The 21,449-nt window shown below is 39.8% G+C and overlaps 1 protein-coding gene across 1 annotated transcript in view; it reads left to right on the forward strand.

The window, feature by feature from the left end:
- The window catches only part of PDLIM5 (PDZ and LIM domain 5), a 177,863-nt gene extending 172,037 nt beyond the window's left edge, over nt 1-5,826 (forward strand). Inside the window, 3 exon segments of the mRNA XM_032762585.2 lie at nt 971-1,091; nt 4,054-4,169; nt 5,117-5,826. Coding sequence (XP_032618476.1) covers nt 971-1,091; nt 4,054-4,169; nt 5,117-5,206 — 327 coding nt within the window. The 3' untranslated portion in view covers nt 5,207-5,826.
- Nucleotides 5,827-21,449: the final 15,623 nt, after the last annotated feature.

Here is a 21,449-nt window from a genome sequence, read left to right on the forward strand (position 1 = left end):
TAATCTTCTCTCTCCAAGTTGCCATGAGTAATGGCTGCAGTTCTTCTATTGTTTTAAGTGAAGGGATATTTTATTAGTGGTTTTTCACAGAATTAATTAAATAATGGTAAAATTACATAAAAACGATTATGCCTAGCTGAATACTACAGAACATGTCATTTGTCTGGCACTGGGCATAAGATAAACTATTGAAATGTTCCCTCTAGTATGGTAGGTAGAAAAGCCCTTGCTCCTCTCACAGCCTAAAGTTTCCATTTCCAACCATTTGATCCAAAAAGATAAGAGTCTGTTCCCCAGTATAGCTGGAAATGTTGAGCATACATCTCATTGCTTTAGCAGTCCAGATTTCAAGTCACATTTGGCATTACATCATCTTTCAAAAGCTAACAAAATTGTCATAATGTCATTTGTGATGTCCTCTGATTAACTTTTCCTTATCTTCATAAATATTAATTTATATTTGTCTGAAATCAGTGGGACTACTCACACAGTAAGGTGCTACTCAGCATGAATAAGGGTGACAGAATCTGTCTCAAAATCTGTTTGGGGACCCTAGCAGGGTATTTTTAAACTTGTTGAACTTCAGCTCTGCATATATCCTCCAGAGTACTACAATAGTATCCCTGAAAGGATGGAGTAACCAAATTGATCTTGGCTTTGGGGTTTTTTGTTGCTTTAATTTTTTTACAGCTGCCAAAGACTTGAAATAACACATTGATAGTGTTGAGATGATAATTTAAACAGTTGTTCATCAGAGATGAAGAGAGTAACACACATTTATTAAAAATGCAGCAGTTTATAATGCATGTCAGCAAAAAATAATGCTCATGTTAATTTAATAAGATCCTCAAGTAACGTTGCAGAGAAAACATGAAAAAACTGGTTTTGAAAACAGTACAGAACATGATCACCCCTATTCACTCATCATATCAACATCACTTATTAATACCTCTTTTTCTTATCCCATCAGGAAGTAATCAACGCTTTGAAACAAACGTGGCATGTTTCCTGTTTCGTTTGTGTGGCCTGCCATAATCCCATTCGCAATAATGTCTTCCATTTGGAAGATGGGGATCCCTATTGTGAGACAGGTGAGCAGCGACAAAACCACCAATGTTTTTGGTAAAACAAACCATTTCACTTTGACAGAAGCTTTCCGACTAGCTCTCGTAACAGTGTATTTATATCAGCTTATCCAATAAACTAGCACCTTTGAATCTGGGGCTGGATTTTGCCACAGTGAAGTCAGTTGGAATTTTGCCACTGACTTCATTAGGAATAGGCTCTTTGTCGTAGTTTAAATTATTTGCTATTCTTGCTAAGTTCCCAGATGTAGGTATAGATAGCATTTTGTTGTGCTAATTCTAAAGAGGTTTTCATGTTGATTTTTATGAGAATCGTTATCTCTTCATTCACTTGAAACAGGGATTCAACGAGCAAATAATATGGGAAATAGTGTGTGTTACTATGGGTAGTCCTACTGAAGGCAATTCTGGTAGTAAGTTATCTGCATAGGAGGAAGTGTTTTGCAGAATCAAGAATAACATCTGTAGAACACAAGCTTAAGATCAAAAAGACCAGTAGGAATAAAAATATAGTGATTTGATTATAGCTCTTGAAAATCTGAAGACAAGTATTAATGTGAAAAAGTCGTCTTTGAACTTATTTTCACACTTTCAGCCAAACCATTTCCTTGAAGGAGTGAATAATTTCATTTATTTTCTTTGCTTTTCTACTGTATTTAAAACTTTCCAAATTGATTCCCCCTCTAGGAGAGAAATGGCTGGCATTTATAATAAACATTCACAAAATGTGAAAGAAATCATCTACAAAATGTTCAATGTTGTGTGTCTTTTTCTTGCATGGTATTTAAATCCATATTGGAAATGTCCTCAGTGGGCAGGGGTGAAAGTAACTGAGGGCACTGATCGGTACGGGGGGGAAGAGGCCCCCGGAAGAGGCAGGGCTAGGACTCAGCATCCCCCAGGCAGCCCTTGGCCCACGCCCCCCGGGGCTCCCATATTGATTTAAAGGGCCCAGAGCTCTGGATGCTGCTGCTGTGGCCCTTTTAAATCGCTGGCCCCAGGGCAGCTTCTCCCTTTGCCCCTCCACACATGTCAGCAGCTAGGGGGCGTGGGGGGTGTGTGCAAAAGAGGTAGGGACATTAAAACACTGCAGGGTCCTTTGCTGCAGCAGCGCTTTAACATTGCTGCGCGCCCACCCCCAATCAGCAACCTCGCCAACAGGGGGGTACAGCAACATTAAAGCGCTGCCGCAGCAAAGAACCATCCTTAAAGTACCGCCTTAGCAGTGCTTTAGTGTCCCTGCCTCTTCCCCCTTTCCCTCCCATTGGCGGTTCTGCCAGTACGGACCCTACCATCAGGGCTGCCGACAGGGGAGGGGTGAGAGAAGGGGCAGCAATGTTAAAGCGCTGCTGTGTCAGCGCTTAAGGACGATCCTTTGCTGTGGCAGCTGGGTATGGGCTGGTGCGGGTTCTTACCGGTACAGAAACCGTATCGGCTTTCATCCCTGTCAGTGGGGCCTTTTCATGGTATTCCCCCCTCGCCTCCCGTAATGTACAGTGTGATTTCACTGATAGGAGCATTTGGGTGAGTAGCTTGGGAAGAGACCTGGAGTGAACCTTGTCTCCACTCAAGTAATGGCAAAACTCTCCTTGATTTCACTGGAGCCAACACTTCAGCTCTAGCTGGTGGCAGAGTTGTTTGGAATGATGTAGAAACAGTGAAGGGTAGATAAAGGTCAGCATGGCAGAGGAAGATCATCAAAGATTCTGCTGCCAGGGTTGATTTGGTGTTGTGGAGGAGAGGAGTATACACTAGTCCCCCCGTAAGTGTCAGAAGTATTGTAGCATCTTGCTCCTGTTGAATCATGGGAGTATCCTAAGGAGTAGAGTATTGACAGATGAGTAGACTTGTCAAGTATGACAGCGTTGTGAAATGTTGTCATCCTCTGGGAGTCTGAAGTCCCTAAACTTAGACACACTTGACAGTCTCTGAATAGAATGATCAAAACTAGTATTAAAGTAATCAATAACTCACTTCGAGGTGGAGAATTCGTGACTGCACTTGTTCTGCTAATATTGAATTCTTGCTCCTACTATCAAGTGATCCTTCATGTTACACAATGCATTGACTTGTGCTACTTTACAAGCCTTCCCAGCTCAAATGCTCACTCTTCTGAAGTACAGGCAGATAGATATTGGAACACGATGCCATTACTATCAGTATGACACATTTGGTAGTAATCTTACTTGTGAGCCACAAGATTGTTAGTACGAGTCAGCTTTGACACGTGCTGAGCCTGCAGATACTACTATCAGGACTAGGGGTGACAGTGCAATGTAGTAAAAATACTGGGTTTTTAATCAAGTGTTAAACTGAGGGACTGGCTGAGCAATCAGTATTAACTTGCTGAACATAGAGCACTTTCAAATACTTCTGTGTGAAGAACACTGCATAGAAGAAACTGTTACACCACAGTTTCCGGAGGGTGAAAGAGAGAGAAAGCTGAAGCCTTCCATTCTGCCTCTGCTACTGCTCTCTTTCTGCCGAAGGAAAGCCTGCAACTTTTTGACATTGTAAGCAGGAGCCAAGTTAAACAGGGCTTTGACTATTTTAAGCATGATAGATGCATTGAAGCAATATGCTTGTGACGCGAGGGTCACAGTCAAGATTTACAGATCCTGTGAGACGGAGAAGCGCTGTACTATTTGATGTTTTCCCCCCGCCCCCTACACACACACACACTCTCTCTCTCTCTCTCTCTCTCTCAGAAGGAAGAAAAGAGAGATGAAGAGGGAAAGATGCAGAAGTAAAAAGGAAAGGGAGCTGGTGAGAGAAAGGGTGAGCTGGTGAGAGGAAAGGGTATTTCATGTGTCTCAGGCCCCTGTTTAGTTTATCCACTCCCTGAATGCTTAGTCCTGGAACGTGGCAGGTAGTAATATAAACACAGTACCCTCGCCTTGAAAAACAAAATGATTTCTAAAGGAAATTCTTGCATTTCCACTCATGCTTCATACTTTCTGTGGTACAGATTACTATGCCCTCTTTGGTACCATGTGCTATGGCTGTGAATTCCCCATTGAAGCTGGAGACAGGTTTCTTGAAGCTCTGGGTCACACCTGGCATGACACCTGCTTTGTGTGCTCGGTAAGTAAAATTATTCCGCATTTTAAACAAATCAGTGGCAGCAGTGCTTGTGCTAACCTGAGCAATGTGGGAGTAACAGCTAAAATGTCACTTAATCCTCCTAACCCAAACAAAAAGTACTTTCGCAGTTGTTTGGAAGGTGTGTTGCTATTGTGGTATTTTGGCACTTTTAGAGATCTTTTGGCCTGGATCATGGTCATGTGTACTAGCATTTAACCCTTAATGTTGACTCTCCTTGAATATAGCATTAAAAGTCCATAAAGGAAGATGTCCTGTTTCTAAAATGGTAAGAGTATTGATTGTGTTCACAATTTCATATATACAGGAGGTTTTTTTAACTCAGATAGATGAGATTATAACTCACTGTTTTACTGCATTCTCCTGTAATAATACCCCCCAGTATGGATCATCATGTATTGGCTAAAAATCGAATGCCTCTGTCTCGTTTTCTTTAATGTTCTGCTTTATATTGTGCTGATCATTTATATATTGCAATTTCTGCTTCAGTTAAGTTAACCTTTAGGAGTTTTATTCTTATTTGAACACTGTTATAAATAAACTTTAATGTCTCTTCTTTGTATTCCAAAGATAAATGTATTGACACAACATGTCAAACATATTGTAGCTGAAATGAAAGCATATCTCTATCTATCATCTTTGCTTGTATTGCATCAACAGGAAAAGTAACAATAAGGATGGGATTTTTAGAAGTGCTCAGCATTGTCCTAATTCTGCTCTTACTGGAGTCAATCAGAAAGCTCCCATTGACTTAAATGGGAACAAGTTTAGACTAACACTGTCACTTTAATATCCCACCCACAAAGCATGTTCCTAAACAATGGATAATCTTTATTCCATGATTGTGTGTATCAATAACATGTGATGATTATTTCACATTCAGAATAATTCACGGAGTGATTTTTTTTTTTCCCCCAATCCTATTTCAGGTATGTTGTGACAGTTTGGAGGGTCAGACGTTCTTCTCCAAAAAGGATAAGCCACTGTGCAAGAAGCATGCTCACTCAGTGAACTTCTGAAGCTTAGGCCACATATAGTTAACAAACATAAGGAATGGAGAAGGTTGAATTTCATTAATGTCCATTTTCAATAGGCCAATAAAATATTTATATAAGATTTTAGGAAATAGAGAGAAAAGTGGGAACTTTTGGCTTTTTACATATGAATGTTGAGAGTATTTATCAGTGAACATTTTTGAATCAGTAAGAAGAGGAGAAGGGTGATCTGTATACCAAGAGTAAATTGAGTGTAAAAATACACACCTCACAGCATATTACTGTATTGATCTCATGATTTTTTTATGGTCAAAGTTATTTTTGTTTAAATATCAGAAATGAGGCTTACAGATCTAGAGACCTGATAAAATAAAACTTGCTTTTGCTGGTATTCTGGGGGGGAAAAAAAGATGTGAGGGGGGCAAGTTTGAGATGGATATAAAATACACACAGACACATGCACCCCTCTACCTCTATATAATGCGACCCGGTATAACATGAATTCAGATATAATGTGGTAAAGCAGTGCTCGGTGGGGGGCTGTGCACTCCTGTGGATCAAAGTAAGTTCGATGTAACACAGTTCCACCTATAACACAGTAAGATTTTTTGGCTCCTGCAGACAGCATTATATCAGGGTAGAGGGATGTGGGGGGGGGGGGTATATATATCTATCTATACATACACACCATTTTATAGGAATGAATTTTTTTTTAAAGGAATGCAATCAAAGTTGAGAATTGGGGGATTTGTGTCATAATTAATGCATGAAATCTTTGCTGTGATAACCATATTCTGTAAGCCCAGGCTACGTTTATATGGACTTTTTGTCTTTGGTAATCAAGTCTTGAGCAGATCTGCAAAGGGCATCGCAGAGATTTTTACATGGCCACCAAATGGTGGAATTGCTACTCTGCTAGAAAATAGGTATCTAAAAGATGCCCTTTGAGCCACTGGAGAAAACACATGAGACACTACTCTTCAAAATGTGTTACATACCACCAAAATGCTAGCCAACAAAAGTCAGGGTGTGAAATTGCATCTGAGGGTACTCAATAGTACTACACTTTAACTTCCAGTAGTTTGGAGGCAATGTTGTAAAGCAGCTTAAAATATTGACTGTTTTCTAGATATTGGTGGGTTGGACTAAAACACCAGAGGGAGAAGCCGATTGGGCAGTTTTTAAGGCTCAGAAAATAATTTTAGTAGGACTGATACTGCTTTTGAAACAACTAGAATCTGGAGACTTGGGGCTCAGATAAATACTTCCAGTAACGATACTGTACACAGCACGTATTTGGGAAGAGGGTGAGTACAGACAGGATTAAAATGTACTGTAGTTTCTGTAGGTGAAAGTCTATATTTTAGAGGAGGAGAGATGAAAAACTTCAATAGATTCCCGCCCCCCCGCCCCCGCTTGGAATTGTACTGCAGTTAACTCACATTAAACATTTATTGTAGTGATTCTTCTTAACGTCCCACCCACCCACTCACCCCCCTTTGTGGACCAGGATTTGGAATTTCCCAGTTGCTAAGGAATTCTAGACCCACAGTCTGGAAGGGACTAATACTGCTGCGTTATGCAGCAATTTTATCCTTTAATTTGTGCTTTGTCTGTTTATGTTGTGTTGTAAACACACACACACTTCTAACCTAAAGTCACTGTTATTTAATTAATATTAAATGGTGAAAATTAGTTATATAAACAAGCACACACAAAAAGGAGCTGTATGAATGTTTTTAAGAGGTGAGATTCTAGAAGGGCACTTTATAAGAATGCTGTATCTCTCACTGAATATTTATTATTTTGGTTAGGAATATTCCATATTGGTATCTTTTTTTTTTTTTTTTTTTTTTTTTTTTTTTTATTTCACATTTAAGGAAGCCTTGCTTATTTACTTCCAGAATTTTTAGGTGTCTCTTTTTGCCGGGGGGAGCTACAGTCTTGATGTAGTTCAACTGGGAACTTTATAACTTCCAAAAGTATTTGTCATGTGGGATATCCTCAGCAAACAGTGTTCTGGTTTTGAGCAAAGGTTCTTCATTTCGTATAAATCTTTTGCCTACGGTCAATCCTGCCTTATAGAATATAGCAGACATATCAGAAACTACATTATAACTTAGAAAATCAGCAACTGTGCCTTTTACGTGCCTGCTCTGTAAGAGTTTTCTCAAAATACGCCCCTTGGAGGGCAGGGCTGAATTTAAATGTTTTGAGGTGAAAGTGGGTTTAGGGTTGCATAATTGAACCATGATGGCAGACTTTTCCAAGTTCAGTTACATCAAGCATACAGCTTTATCTGTAAATATAATATTGAATGCTTAATAGAACATTATCGCTATTTTAAAGGTAATTGCTAGGTAGTGGGTGCAATATGTCTTGATCCATTCAATAGTATTTACCTGCTTGTTTGCTGAAATAATAGCATTTTCTATTATATGAATGGCTTTGTAAACAGCAGTAAAGGGAACATACTTGCATTTACAGATTACAAATGCTCAAACCTCCATGTTTTTGCCTTGTTTTGTTTAAAAAAAAATAGTTAAAGAAACCTGGTGATTTGCTGGCTTGCTTGCTTTCTTTATGCTTTGGCTTCTACTTTTGACTTCACATTTGCAAATTTAATAAGACAAAACTCTGTTCCTGTTACCAGTTTTGATTCTAAACGAAGATGTATGAAAAGCAAAGTCTGCAAAGCAGTATCATGATGTACACGTATTAATAAACAGCTTTGGAGTTACATTTTTTTTGGTGGGTTGTTATTTTTTGTCTTTGGATATTTTTTAAGGTTACACAAGAAGCAGAAATGTAGCCCAGAACAATATCACTACCCTATTCCTATTAACTGAACATTTTTTATTTCAAAATACTGTTCAGAGTAAAATATTTTGCAGTGTATTTGCAAGTGTGTTTGGCATTTTTCCCTAGGTTGAGGCTTTTCATAGCAATACTATCTCCCATGATGAGCATTATCTGATACTGTATTTAGCCTTGGTACAAAGCATTCTCTGCTTTCACCTAGGGATACTTGACCATCTACTGTAACATGGTCAATTGCTTCATGCTAAAGCAGCCTCATAAGATTCTCATGAGCTGGATATCTCTTAAATAGGCAACTGCACTGTTGTTTTCTGTCTTTATTTGTACAAGCAGAAAAAATACTGCAGATGGTTATATAAAGTTTAGATGCAGCTTTACAGGAATTTTGTCTCTGCTGCAGTGTTTAGGCTATGAATAAGACAAATGCAAGTCTATTTGCAAACAGTATATTAAACTCCAGAAGCCAAACTCTTAAAGGCATCAAGTCTCAATTTGACATTTTAATGGGAGAGGTTTGGTTTCTATCAATCACAACAGCATTGAACATTAAAATGCACCGACAAAAATAAGAGATCTGTCATTTGTTCATTAAGAAACTGTAATCTAGTGTAAGATTTATAGGCTAAAAACTCAACAGTATGTTTTCACAATAAATCCCTTTTCATAGCTCAACCCAGAACAAGTCTCTCTGTCACTCAAAACGTTTCCCTATCAAAATGCCCTGTGTAAGATCTTCAAAGGTTTTCTCACAAAATTGCATATAAATCCTTTTACCAGCAAAAGCTTAGTATAGGTTTGTGTTTTACTTTCTTGGGGCATTGGTTAATTTCTTGTGCTCACACAAGATCTTGGTTATATCAGAAACACGTAGGGCCTAATTTATTATTAGCAGTCTGGTGTTAATTAGGGGGAATTACCAGAAATAGTTTGCTTGATGGAAGTTTATTATAGGATCACACTTTACTGATGGCCAAATAGGAGTCTCTGAAAGAATGCAGCTCCTACTCATAACCAACTAATTAATAAGGTGCCAAAATTCCTCTGAGAAGGGTTTGGTCCTAACTATGGGAACCTAACAGAGCAAATGGTTCCTATGCAGCATTGAAAATTGTAAAGGGGAGAAGAGGGAGGAGGAGAAATTGCTGCCCAGCAGAAGTCTCAAAAGTGGCATGGCTTTTACTTGCACTTATAAATGAAAGCATTTAACTCAGTTCCTAGGCTTATTAGAACACTTTTATGCAGACACAAAAACAGCTGCAAATTTATTATCTTATTTGGTGTTCTGAACTTGATTTTCAATTTTCCTTGAGTATATCATACATTATGGCTGTGCTTTATGAATAGGACTTTAGAAAAAACAGACTATTGTACTGAGTTTTATTCCCATTTAAATTCCATTTTTCATGTAATGGCATATAAAGTAAAACTCAGCATAAGTGGCAGATTTATTTTAATGACTGAAACGTAAGGTACGACTTCTACACTTTAATATACCGAAATGTACGGCATATAAGGCAGCTTGGGAACAGAAAATCACTGTCAGTTGTTAGCAAGAACTGTGTGGTTCAGTGGAAGGCACATTCAAGCAATATGTTTTCTTTGCATCTGAACAGAATATTATAATGCAGTGGAGTGCAACCAAAACCTACCTTACTCTGTTATAAACTAAAGAATAAAAAAAACACCGTGCAATAAAAAAAATTGTAGCTGGCTGATCTGGAAAAATATTCTAGGTGAGATTTTTGAAGTGCCAAAGGGATTTAGGAGCACAAGTTCCATTGCAAATCATTAGAACTTATGCTCCAGATGGCTTAGGAACTTAGAAGTCACACACCCTTTATCTTGTGTGTTTTAAGACTTCTGCTGTATTACGAAACCAAGCACTATGTTTTGAGTTGCTTTCACACTTTTCAAACACAGAGGACTTTTTTTAAACAAACTCACCTGTACTTTACCTTTCCTACCTATTAGAAAGCACCATTGTTTTTTTTATTTGCTTAAAATACTTCAGTAAAAGATAATCCCATCAGGTGTGTCTTTATTTTTCTTCCCAGTACACCAATGATCTGTCAAATGTTCCTTTGGTAAATATAAATCTGAACTGAGCTTTGGTGAGTCATTCATCAGAATGTCATGTTTTTCCTGCCTTGAAGTTTCCATTGTTTGATTCAGCTCTTTGAATACAAATGGACATTACCTTACCTCCCATGTGAAGTCCTGTGTCCTCTTGAAGTATATCAGGCAACAGGTCAGCAAAACGATGTGTTGGGTCAGATTTATTAATGGCACAATTTTTGTGCAAGCCCAGTGAAGCAAATCACCTATATAAATTACAAGTAACTCCATCGTAGCCACACTAGTTTTATTCGCTTTTGTAGCCATTGAGTGTGATCGGAAGTAGGCGCTTTTGCGTGGATCTTCAACTGATGTAAATCTGCGTATTCCCATTTAAGTAAATGGAGAGATGCCAGTTTATACTTGCTGAGGATCTGGCCCATTGTCTTTAACAAGATGTTGACTAATAAAATGAATTTGCTTAATGAAATGAAATCCTTTTAAGACTAGGTGACAAAATACAAACGACTGAGCAGCATGACACTTAAAGCTCCTTCCAGGGTCATTTAAAAGATACAAGGTTTTTCATACAGCATATTTCATCTCCTGAAGCTTTGATTTTTTTTTTTTTTTGTCTGTAGGCAAGCTCTAAAATAATATAAATGAGCAGACAGCTTAGGTTAATTGTGAGAAAAGCTAGTACATAACAGATATTTAATATAGCTAGTGTAGCTGTTTTGGGGATACTGATTCAGTGACATTTAATTTCAGTATCGTATTCGCAACCAGGTAAGTTGCATTTATGTTTTATCGTGTAGTTGAGTCAATAGTCTGTGAAACTCAAACAGGTGATCAAGTATTAATTAAAATTAACCTACATACAAAAGATAATTTTCAGTATTTATAATCTGACTTGCAATACTTACTGTGACTTTATTCACTTACTTCATCGCACATTCAGACTCGACTGGTTGTTTCTTTTCAAAACTTACTGCTAATATATGTAAATTCATCAACTGTACACCTTTGAGGGTAGGTGGAGAGAAAATGTTTAGATATCTGCAAATGAAATTGGTTTTTAAGCGTTTGAAATTCGCTGACATTTTTCAAGTTGTACACGGGCAAACAGTTCCACAAATGATGCATAAGACCGGCATGTGAGTGATGTTGATCAGAAAACATGCTGCAATAGTTCATCTCTCTCTTACTAGATGTAAAGAACAAACTGGAGTTCTAAGGAATGGTGCTTTACTGTTAGAGGGCCTGTTAATCTTTCTTGGTTCTTATATTGTACCCTCACTGCCTGAGAAGCAGGTTGATCTAGAAGCTAGAGCACAAATTTTGAAGCCAGGAGTGCCTGAGTTCTAATCCTAGCTTTTGCCTTAGAAAAGACACTTTCCCTTGCTGTTTTGCCATTTATTTACAATGGTCGTCATTTTCAAAAAGTTTAATCTGTCCTCCCAGTCACCATATATGTGAGAGACTCATTATATTCTAAACGGGGCGATATTGCAATGTCTCAGATACCGCTCTAGGGTAAATGCTGATGTTTCCTATTTGCGTAAGCTTTACCTATTTTACACGGGAGTTGTGCAAATTAGTTGAAATTTAGAAAGGGGTTTGAACAATCCAAGTGCTGTATGTATGCTGTGTGTGTTTTCTCAGGCCGTGACCCTCCGTCAGTCAATTATTTGGTAGCTCTGACCACTTGTATTTGGGGACAGAACTATGTAAAATTCCCTCTCCAGAAGCCACGGGCATGCTTCTCTAAATCAGAAGCAACTCCTCCACGGTGAATGGCAGTAGACTGATGCAAGTCAAATTGCAATCTGTCTGCAAATCACAAGCATCCTTCCATTACTGATGCTTTCCCTAATTTCTAGCTCGTGTGCTATTTTTCTGCTTTTACTGAAGGCCCTTTGTGTGTGTTGGTACTAGAATTCATCAATTGCTGATTCAGCTGTATTTCTTGACTATACCCCAGGGAGACTCACCAAAGACCGATAACATCACATGCTTTTGTCTGAGGCTGCTTAATATTCCAAAACTTGCAGAGCCCTTGATGGGGACCCATATCAATGGCTTCACTTTCCAGAATATTATGAGACTCTAGTAAGCAATTGCATTTTGTAATTCATATTTTTTTGCTTAATGACAATTATGATTGTGGCTTGTATTATACCGTAAAGAAACTAGCTCCCTGATTGGACAGTGCTCTGGTACCATATGCTCTAGAGTCACCACCATTAAACCTACAAAGGCATACTTTGGGCGAAAATGGGTATAATAGCAGGCAACACAACTTTTCAAATGTGTGCACGCACACAAATTATGCTGTGTAATGTATTCTATAGACAATTGTATACTGGCTATATAACGTATTAATGTGTGGGTAGGATATGGATATGTTACTCTTTGGAATACTGCTGCATATACGATAGTGAAATTAATTCCATGCATGCTGCATCTTGTGCGCAGAAATTACAGGCAGGGTTAAATTGTGATAAAAGCCCATAACCGCCATTAGCAATCACACCTGTTTCCTGCACTCAAGGTATTAACTCTTTTTTACATTATACAATCTGTATTATAAAATATATATGGGCATATGCTATAGCTTATGAAATTTTTTAGCTTTTATATCTTTATACATTATAGTGTCGTGTACTGTAATGAGTTGATATATTGGGACAGGGTGTGTTACTTAGAAACGTAAAGGCTGGATTCAATTACATTTGTTTTTTTAAAAGTTTTGAAATATAGAGGTTTTATAACAAGTCAGCCCAAATGATTTGAAAACTGTTACAATCAATTAAGAGGGCAGCTTCTACAGTGTCAAGAATTTACCAATCTTGCAGAAGAAAGAACTTTGTAAATCAAACAAAGTGGTGGCCATTAAGAAAGCAGGGTTTGCTCTCGGTGGCCACAGAGTAAATTTCCCTGTATTTAGGACTGGAAATAGCTACACTAGTTCAGATACAACTGTGTGGTGACCGGGGTAAGTATTGATTTTTCGCTATTTTTTTTTTATGGCAGTAACTCTTTTTTAAGGCAGTTGGGTGGGGGGGGGTGTTGCTTGTACCCAAGACACCACACAATTAGATTGTTTAGAAAGGGTTATATGTCTGGTTTCTCCACACAGATCTCTCCCATAGTCATTACCACCCAAGAGTATACTAAGGCTAAACAAAAGCCAGATCTACCAAATCCTCAGATTTCACCCTACCCTCCTGATGTATACTGCTTCTCAATACAGGGCCCAAGCCAGCTCTTAAGGAAGAAAATGGGAGTCTTTCCACTGGATTTCCTTTCACTCTACAGCCCCAGTCACTTGTGTCCAATGATCCTGCCCCTAGAACCGGTGCAAAAATTTTGTATTGTTCAAGACATTTTTAGTAATTTGAGTTTGTGGAATTTAAAGGCAAATCACTGCTGAGTCCCAGGAATGTGCGGAACTATTCTCTCAATGAATCCATCGATCAATATGGCAACGAGTCTCCCACCAATATCTTCCATCTTACATCGTCAGAGTGAATGATTCCTGTGGAGGGTATGAAAAATGGAGCACAAGTTGGTGCTTCACAACCTTCCTCATACAACTGTTCCATTGTTACTATAATTATATTCTTGCTACTCCATCCCTGACACCATCCAGAAACTAATCCAATTTGTGACAAATTATGCATTGCTTTCTGAGATGGACAAATGTGCCTTAGCATAATATTGAGACACTGACAAACTCACTTCCCCTTTTGATTAAACTCAGGTGGGGTCTAATAAAAATCCTACTGAAGTCAGTGGAAAGATTCTCATTGAGTTAAATGGACTTTGGATCAGGCCTTCAGTTTTGGTTTTCCCAGTTGAAAGACTAATGCACTAGCCACTGCTCTTATTTCCTTTTTCCCCCTACCCCAAATCACTGCCTGTCTTATTGTCATGCTCTAAAGCCTGGCTGCCTATTTAAATGGCATAAGGAAATGCAAGCAACAAAGGGAGTGACTTGAAATGAAGGCGTGGATTTATTTAAGCATTATGGAATGGATTCTTTTTTTGCCAAGATTCACTTGGCACAGGAGTGGAGAGTCTGACCTGCTAGGGAAACAAGATTTCTCTGACCTGCTCAATTGGCAGACCTGGTTTTGGTGGTGTAGGAGCTACTCTGACAGCTGGCAGAACTATAGATTCCCGCATCATGTGACATGGTCACATGTCACTAAGAGACCCCAGCCTCCATTCTTCCTGGGCTGGCCCACATGTACACAGGAAGGTTTGCAAGTAAACAGGAATTTACAGTTCATTGATTCTGAAGCACCCTTAATGGCTTCCACTTCATATGTTTACATCAGTAACAAAAGTTTATATCTTATTCTCCTAACTCCAGATATACAAATATATGAAAACAAATAGGATGAACACACTCAATAGATTATGAGCTTTGTAATGATACCCTACAAGAGACCTTTCACATAAAGCATATTCCAGTTACATCATATTCATATTTTCATAAAGCATGTGGAATGCAATGTCACAGAGTGATTGGAGAGGTAGGAGGAGAGCCAGGAGAAGACAATGTCACAGAAGCCAAGAAGGTAACATTTCAAGAACAGCAGCATGGTAAATTGTTAAAGGATCTTGACAGGTGGAGGAGGAGGAGGATGTACTGGTTCTGACCTTTGGCTAGGAAAATATTATTAGACTTCGGTGACAAAGGTTTCAGTGGAACATAAGGGTTGGATGCAGTATTGGAGAGGAGGGTCCAGGATGGAACTGAAGGAAGGGGAGATCTAGACAGCAACTGTAAACAGCTTGTTTAATGAGCCTAGAGATGAAAGGGAGATGGAGCAGTAGTTAGAGAGGCAAATGGGGTCAAGGGATCTTGTTTTTTTTAAGGTGGGAGAGACTAAAGCATGCTGGTAATCTGATGGGAAAAAAAGCCAGAGGACAGTAAAAGCTTGAGGAGATGAGTGGGAACAAGGCTGATCAGGGGATGGGATGGGGTCACTGAGGCAAGTGGAGGAGTTAGAGAGGACAGCAGGCAAGAAACTTCTGTGTCTGTGATAAGGAAAGCCAAGGGGGAAGGTCATGGTGTATTTTGTCAAAATTTATTTTGAAAGGAATTGCAAGATAATGTGCAGATACAGAAATGGAGGCAGGGTTTGAGGAGTGAACCAAAGGTGGTGAAAAGGGGGCTGAGATTCTGGGCCTGGGATTCAATTAAGTTGGAGAAGCAACATTGTTTAGCTAGAAGGGTGGCAGAACTGGAGGAGGAGAGAACAAATTTGTGGTGGAGGAAGTCAGCCCAGTCTCAGGATTTCCACCAGAGATGTTTTGTAGCATGAGAGCAGGGATGGAGGAGGAAGCAGATGTTGAGGATGGCTGGGCCGACCTTGGTTTGGAAAGTAGAGGCAAAAAAGTAAAGGATGGAAGAGAGTAAAGCATGGAATCAGTAACCATATCAATGGAAGAAAAGGAAGAGAGGGCTGAAATCAGATGAGAAGTAATCAGTGCTGAATGGACTGGAACTTTGTGTCCCCACAGTTTGTCATACATACAAACATATAGCTAATAGATCATCTACATGCTTGTGAGTCAGCAATGTTTTGCTGTTGGAAGTGTGGCCCAGAACTCGCAGACCTGAGAGGGGAAGGGCAGAAATGGCTTTTTTTTCACCTTTGTGCCCTCCTGATTCTGGGCGATTCCAGGCATCGAATCTAAGTTACACCCACCCATCCTGCACTGCTTACAAATAGTGCTTCCCAGAATCCCCATAGTGTTATGCATCCCCAACACACTCCTTCCTGCCCTTGGTGTAACCGCTGTGCTAGGGCTTGCAAGGAGACCTGTGTAGAGTGGCTTGTGATTGTTATAAACAGTGCCTGCACTGGGGAAATACTCCCTCAGCTGCTAGGGTCCTTTAGAACACCACAGCAGAATACAGGGGTTCTAATGAGGGAGAAAATCTCACCCATCATTTTTAATTTGAGATTTTTATCTGTTGTCATATTTAAATATTTGGGGCTGTTTTATTTGTATGCTGTGCTAAAGAACTAAAGCTGTAATGTTTTTAAAATCCAATACAATGGCACAGCAAACTCTTGAACAACATAGCATAGTCTAGTAAGAATGTGATATATCTGCCTTGGGAGTTGATGAATTTCTAAAAGCTTGTTGCCATGGCTCAGTGTTAAACAAATCCACAGCTTGTACTCGTATGTGGATTATGTACTTCATCCAGCACTACCCTATTGCATAGATTTCATATGCTCATTCGTGACAGCCAGAGATGAATAATTGCCTCAAGGTCCATAGACCTACTCTCCAGTTTGATGTATGCATTGTCAGTTTGTTATAATGCTGCATTTGTTTTGGAATTCTTATCCATCTGGAATAGTTCTCTGTTCTCTGAAGTGCTACCAGCCACAGTAATATTTACAGCTTTGTAGCACAGGGAGTAGAAAACACGAACAACTGCATTTTGTCTATCGAAATTCCTGATTTTCAGCTGGAGTACAGTATTCACTTTCTGTCCAAAACTGTTGTGTCAAAATGCTGTGTGCTGCTAGATGGCAGCTAAGTCTCACCCCAGAGGTGGATGCATTGATCAGGACATGATGGAGAGTGAAACACAGAAGGGACGAATTTTAAATCAGAGGGCCACAAATTTATTAATTTGTAATCCCGCCACTGAAAAAAATATAGTAACTCCTCTCTTAATGTTGTAGTTATGTTCCTGAAAAATGTGTCTTTAAGCAAAATGAGGTTAAGCGAATCCAGTTTCCCCATAAGAATTAATGTAAACAAGAGGGTTAGGTTCCAGGGAATTTTTTTTTCACCAGACAAGACTATATTATATATACACACACATACACACAGAGTATAAGTTTTAAACAAACAATTTAATACTGGTACACAGTGATGATGATTGTGAAGCTTGCTTGATGTGGAGGAGTCAGAGGGTGGGATATTTCCCTTACTGTTAAATGACGAACTAGCAATTGGCTGAGCCCTCAAGGATTAACTCTTTCACTCTGCAAGGCAGCAGGAATGAGGGAGATATGCACATTTCCCCTTTAAATACACTGCCTTGTTTATTAGATCAGCTTGCTGAGACCACAGCTGCTGCAAGCTCCCTCAGTCCTGAGCCTTGACATTAGCCACACACACAGAGCAAGCAGGATTCTTGGAAAGCAGCTCCAAGGCAGACGGCAGGAGCAGCACATGGCAGTGGGGGAAGAGATAGCTGCAATTGCTAGCCTGCTGGGCAGCTGCTGCACAAGGAACTTAGGGAAGTAGTTATCTCCAAGGATTCATGTTGACCTCTAGGAGGTGGCCCCTTGGAGCTTCTTACCCAATGCTGAATACTGGAGGCAAGTTATGATGAAATGATCACCTTCTTCCCGCTTTCAAATTCTGTCCTTAGTCCTGATTATCCTAAAACTGGGCCTCCAGGATGCTGTAAAGTAAGTGGAAAAAATACCCTGGACACCTTGTCATTCTTGCTGCAAGGGAAAAATTTCTCCCTTATCCCAAAAACTGATGCTCAGTCAGACCCAAAGCATCTTGGAAACTCATTTAAACCATATCCCCCTTGGAGGGCAGGACAGTAACTACACCAAAATGGATGCTGCATGGCTGGAGGGATTTATATATGGGAACGGGAGGGGCAAAAGACAATCAGCTTCTTCCTTTTCTCCCCCTTCCCTGCCAATGGGCACAGGTAGAGGCAGAGAATTGTCTCCTCTTCCCTTTATCCCACCCAGGCATGATTTCCACAAGCATTCTGGGCAGACTGAGGTGGAAAGAGCAGCCAAGCCACCGCCTCTTTCCCCTCTCCCCCTTGCCCATCCTCTCATGATCACAGGGGTTGTCTTTCTCCTCCTGGTTCAATCAAACTTCTCACACACACACGCACGCACACCACTAAGATAGGTTGGGAGAGACATTTCTTTGAAGGTAGTAAGCGAATTGTGTATAGTATTAATAATTTCTAAAGCAATTTGAGGCCTTCTGAATGAAATGCTCATTTTGAATAGGAGAGATGTATACATTCCCTGTGGAAAGGAGAAGAGTGAGAGATCATAATCAGAGAGCTCTGGAGTAATGCCCTCTGTGATAAATCATCCATCATCATAATCCTAGAGCTTCTCTCCTCTGTACCTCAGTTTCAAAATCACTGTCTTTGTTGCATGGAAACTCGTTCAGTGCTAATGAATCTCATGCTTGATGCCTCAGGTAGTGTAAATAATGGAATACATTGTGCCAGAGGGCATGTTTCTTCTGGGAATATGTTCTTTATTTTCATTAATGCAATGGTTTCTTGGAGAATATATATATAGCTGCGTCACAAAGCATTTCAACACCTATTCCATATAATCTGTTGCTAAGAAATACATTATTTAGTATGTAAAGCTCTCCCTGAGTTTGGGGAGATACAATGCATATGGGGAAATTAATCTAGCAATTCTTTATTGGCTATTATATCATCTAGTGAACAGTGTCTTGACATGATTGCTCATAATGAATCTGATCCCTTAAACCTGAAGCACGTTTTAAAATCCAATAGCTTAAAATGAATCCTCCTTATTCCAACAATTTACCTAATAGAAAAGTTTCCAGGGTGATGACTAGTTGACAAAATAAACATTTATTGCAGGAAAAGCTGAGTGCTGTCAGTAGCTCAGGTAGCTTGACACTTTCCCATTATAAAACCCTGTTTTCAATTGTTTATAAAGTGTAGGATAATGTACCTAAATATAAAAGGCTTAAAAAACTGCTTTCCTGAGAAGAGAATTGTGAACATGTAACTCTCCTGAGTGATTCTTCTCCTATGTCCCAATCCATTGCATGAACTGCAGGCCATGTCTTCACTTCCTGCAATCTCCTGCCTCATTTGCTAGTCACCTCCCAACTTTTGCAGCAATTGAGGCTTCATTCAGTGAGCATTATCTATCCCGGGCACTGAATGATGCTGGATTCCTGTGGACAAAATACTATGTAATCATGTAATTAAAGACTGTAGCATAAAGGGTACACACAGGGAGAGGACACATTAATGCTGCCAGTTTCCTAATTTTTGAATCCTTGATTTTGCAGTCGTACAAATATTCTTTTAATGTCCTTTCAAAATATAATGGAACATAATCTGTAAAGCAAAGACTATATGATGGCATAGTGTGTATATAAAAGCGCTGAATCTGTCCCAAGCTGCTCAAAAGTCTAAAATGTCAGAGTAAGTCCCAGAGGAAATGGATTAGTGGGCAGAGTGCAGGTGAAGCAGTCAAGGGTAGATATCATAAATACAGCGTTTAACATGGAAATCAGAGGGAACATATAATGTGATTATGTGCAATCTTATATGAAATTAAGGCATTGTAATTGATCCATTGTTACAGGCTCACTGAAGTTTTTGTTTAAAACAGAATTTTGTATCTCCTTATTTTCCATGAAAATGGACAGATTACCTAATCAAATATACAGGTGATGGAGGTCTGTCAAAAATTTTATGATAAGACATTAACAAAAGAAAAAGGATCATATCTAAGCCATTTCTATGTTCAACGGAGATGGGGCATATTCTACAGAAGTGTATGAGTAAAATCCTGTTGAAAAGAGCAGTAGTGCAGATCACCATACTTAATCTAAAGAAACAGAAATCACTGAGACTTTTGATTATATCCAGGGGCGGCTCTAGGAATTTTGCCTCCCCAAGCACAGCAGGCAGGCTGCCTTCCGTGGCTTGCCTGCGGATAGTCCTCTGGTCCCGCGGCTTCAGCAGACCTCCTGCTGGCGTATCTGCGGGAGGTCCGCCAAAATCGCGGGACTAGCAGACCCTCCGCAGGCAAGCCTCCGAGGGCAGCCTGCCTGCCACTCTCGTGGCACTGGCAGAGTGCCCCCTGTGGCTTGCTGCCCCAAGGACACGCTTGGCATGCTGGGGCCCGGAGCTGCCCCTGATTACATCAACCTTGGCGTCAGGGAGGCTGGCCTGGGAGAAACTTCTAGGAGTAATTAGGAGACAGTACTCGTGTGTCCTTTCTCTTAAATGGAACGTCTAATCAAACACTGTTTTGGTTAATATTGATGAAACCTCATCCTGACACACTAATGGACTCTAACACCTGAGAGACACATGGAGAGCAAGAAGAGGTGTGTCTGGACATGCAAGCTGACCTAACTTGGAAAATGTATCCAGAGGCCAGGAAAAGCTGATGGTCCATAAACAGCAACTGATGTTGACAGTCTGACCAGAAGAGAGTGCTTTCAACAGATGTAAGCTATTCCTTCTCCCCGCGCCCCCCCCCCTCCCCCATGGCTAAGCTGAGAGGCCTTAGCTAGTTTCTCTTACAGGAAGAGTAAATCTAGAGGCATTAAGCAAACCATTTGCTTTTGTTTCAAATCCATTCTCCCTCTGGTTTTAATCAGTCTTGTTTTTATTACAATTACTAGTGGATAGATAATTTGATGCAGATGTTGTCAAAGAAAAGGGAACCTTACAGAAAGAGGTACTGAAGGGTAAAGAGTTTCTGCAACCAACATGCCTTTGCCAGTCTCAGTCAAGAGGCATGGACCCAGGTGTCCTTTCCCAGTGATCTGTGTGGTCATTAGATTGTGAGAGATGAACACAAGGAGGGAGGCCAAAGGAACTAGCAGGAGATGAGAATTAGCAGAAGTGTTGGTCACCATGCTACATTTAGGCCCCGATCCAGCAAAGCACACTTAAAACTTACTAGGAGTCCTCCTGAAGACAAATGCTTTGCTGGTTTGGACTTTAACCATTATGACCCAGATGAATGTTAGGTTTAATACTTGTAGTATATCATCATTTTTATCCTAGTATTTACAAATCTCTCTGTTTTAAAATTCAGCATGGCTGGTCTAATTTTTTTTTTCCAGATCTGTACAACACTTACACACTTAAAACTTTTCACATCTATCACTTGTGACAGAGCTTTATTTGCAAAATTAGTCATAAGCTCTCTATGGGCAAGATTGTGGAATCCTTGTTCAAACTGATGAGCCTTTGATGATATGAGTTGTATCACTGAAGACAATGGGATTACTCACATGGGTAAGTGTCCAAGAAGCATTGAAAGCCTGTTATCTCAGCACTTTCCAGAGCCTGTTGGGAAGCTGGAAATATCCCCTGTCTAAGGAGATACCAAGTTGCTGTTTCTGTAGAGCCTTAAGGTGTTAAATGATCAAATGTCACTGGCCCAGAACTGAATATGGGCCTCAGATGGGTGTAAATCCACATTTGGGAACAGAGAGGGAAATATTTAGCAGGTTGGCTGTTGGAAGGATAAAAAATGATTTGAATCTTCTCGGGGGGTTGAAATATTAGAAGTAACTCCAGGGAAGATACTGGAATGGAAACAGGTTAAGTGTTGAAAGATGC

The sequence above is a fragment of the Chelonoidis abingdonii genome, chromosome 5 (assembly GCF_003597395.2).
Source record: "Chelonoidis abingdonii isolate Lonesome George chromosome 5, CheloAbing_2.0, whole genome shotgun sequence".
Lineage (NCBI taxonomy): Eukaryota > Metazoa > Chordata > Testudines > Testudinidae > Chelonoidis > Chelonoidis abingdonii.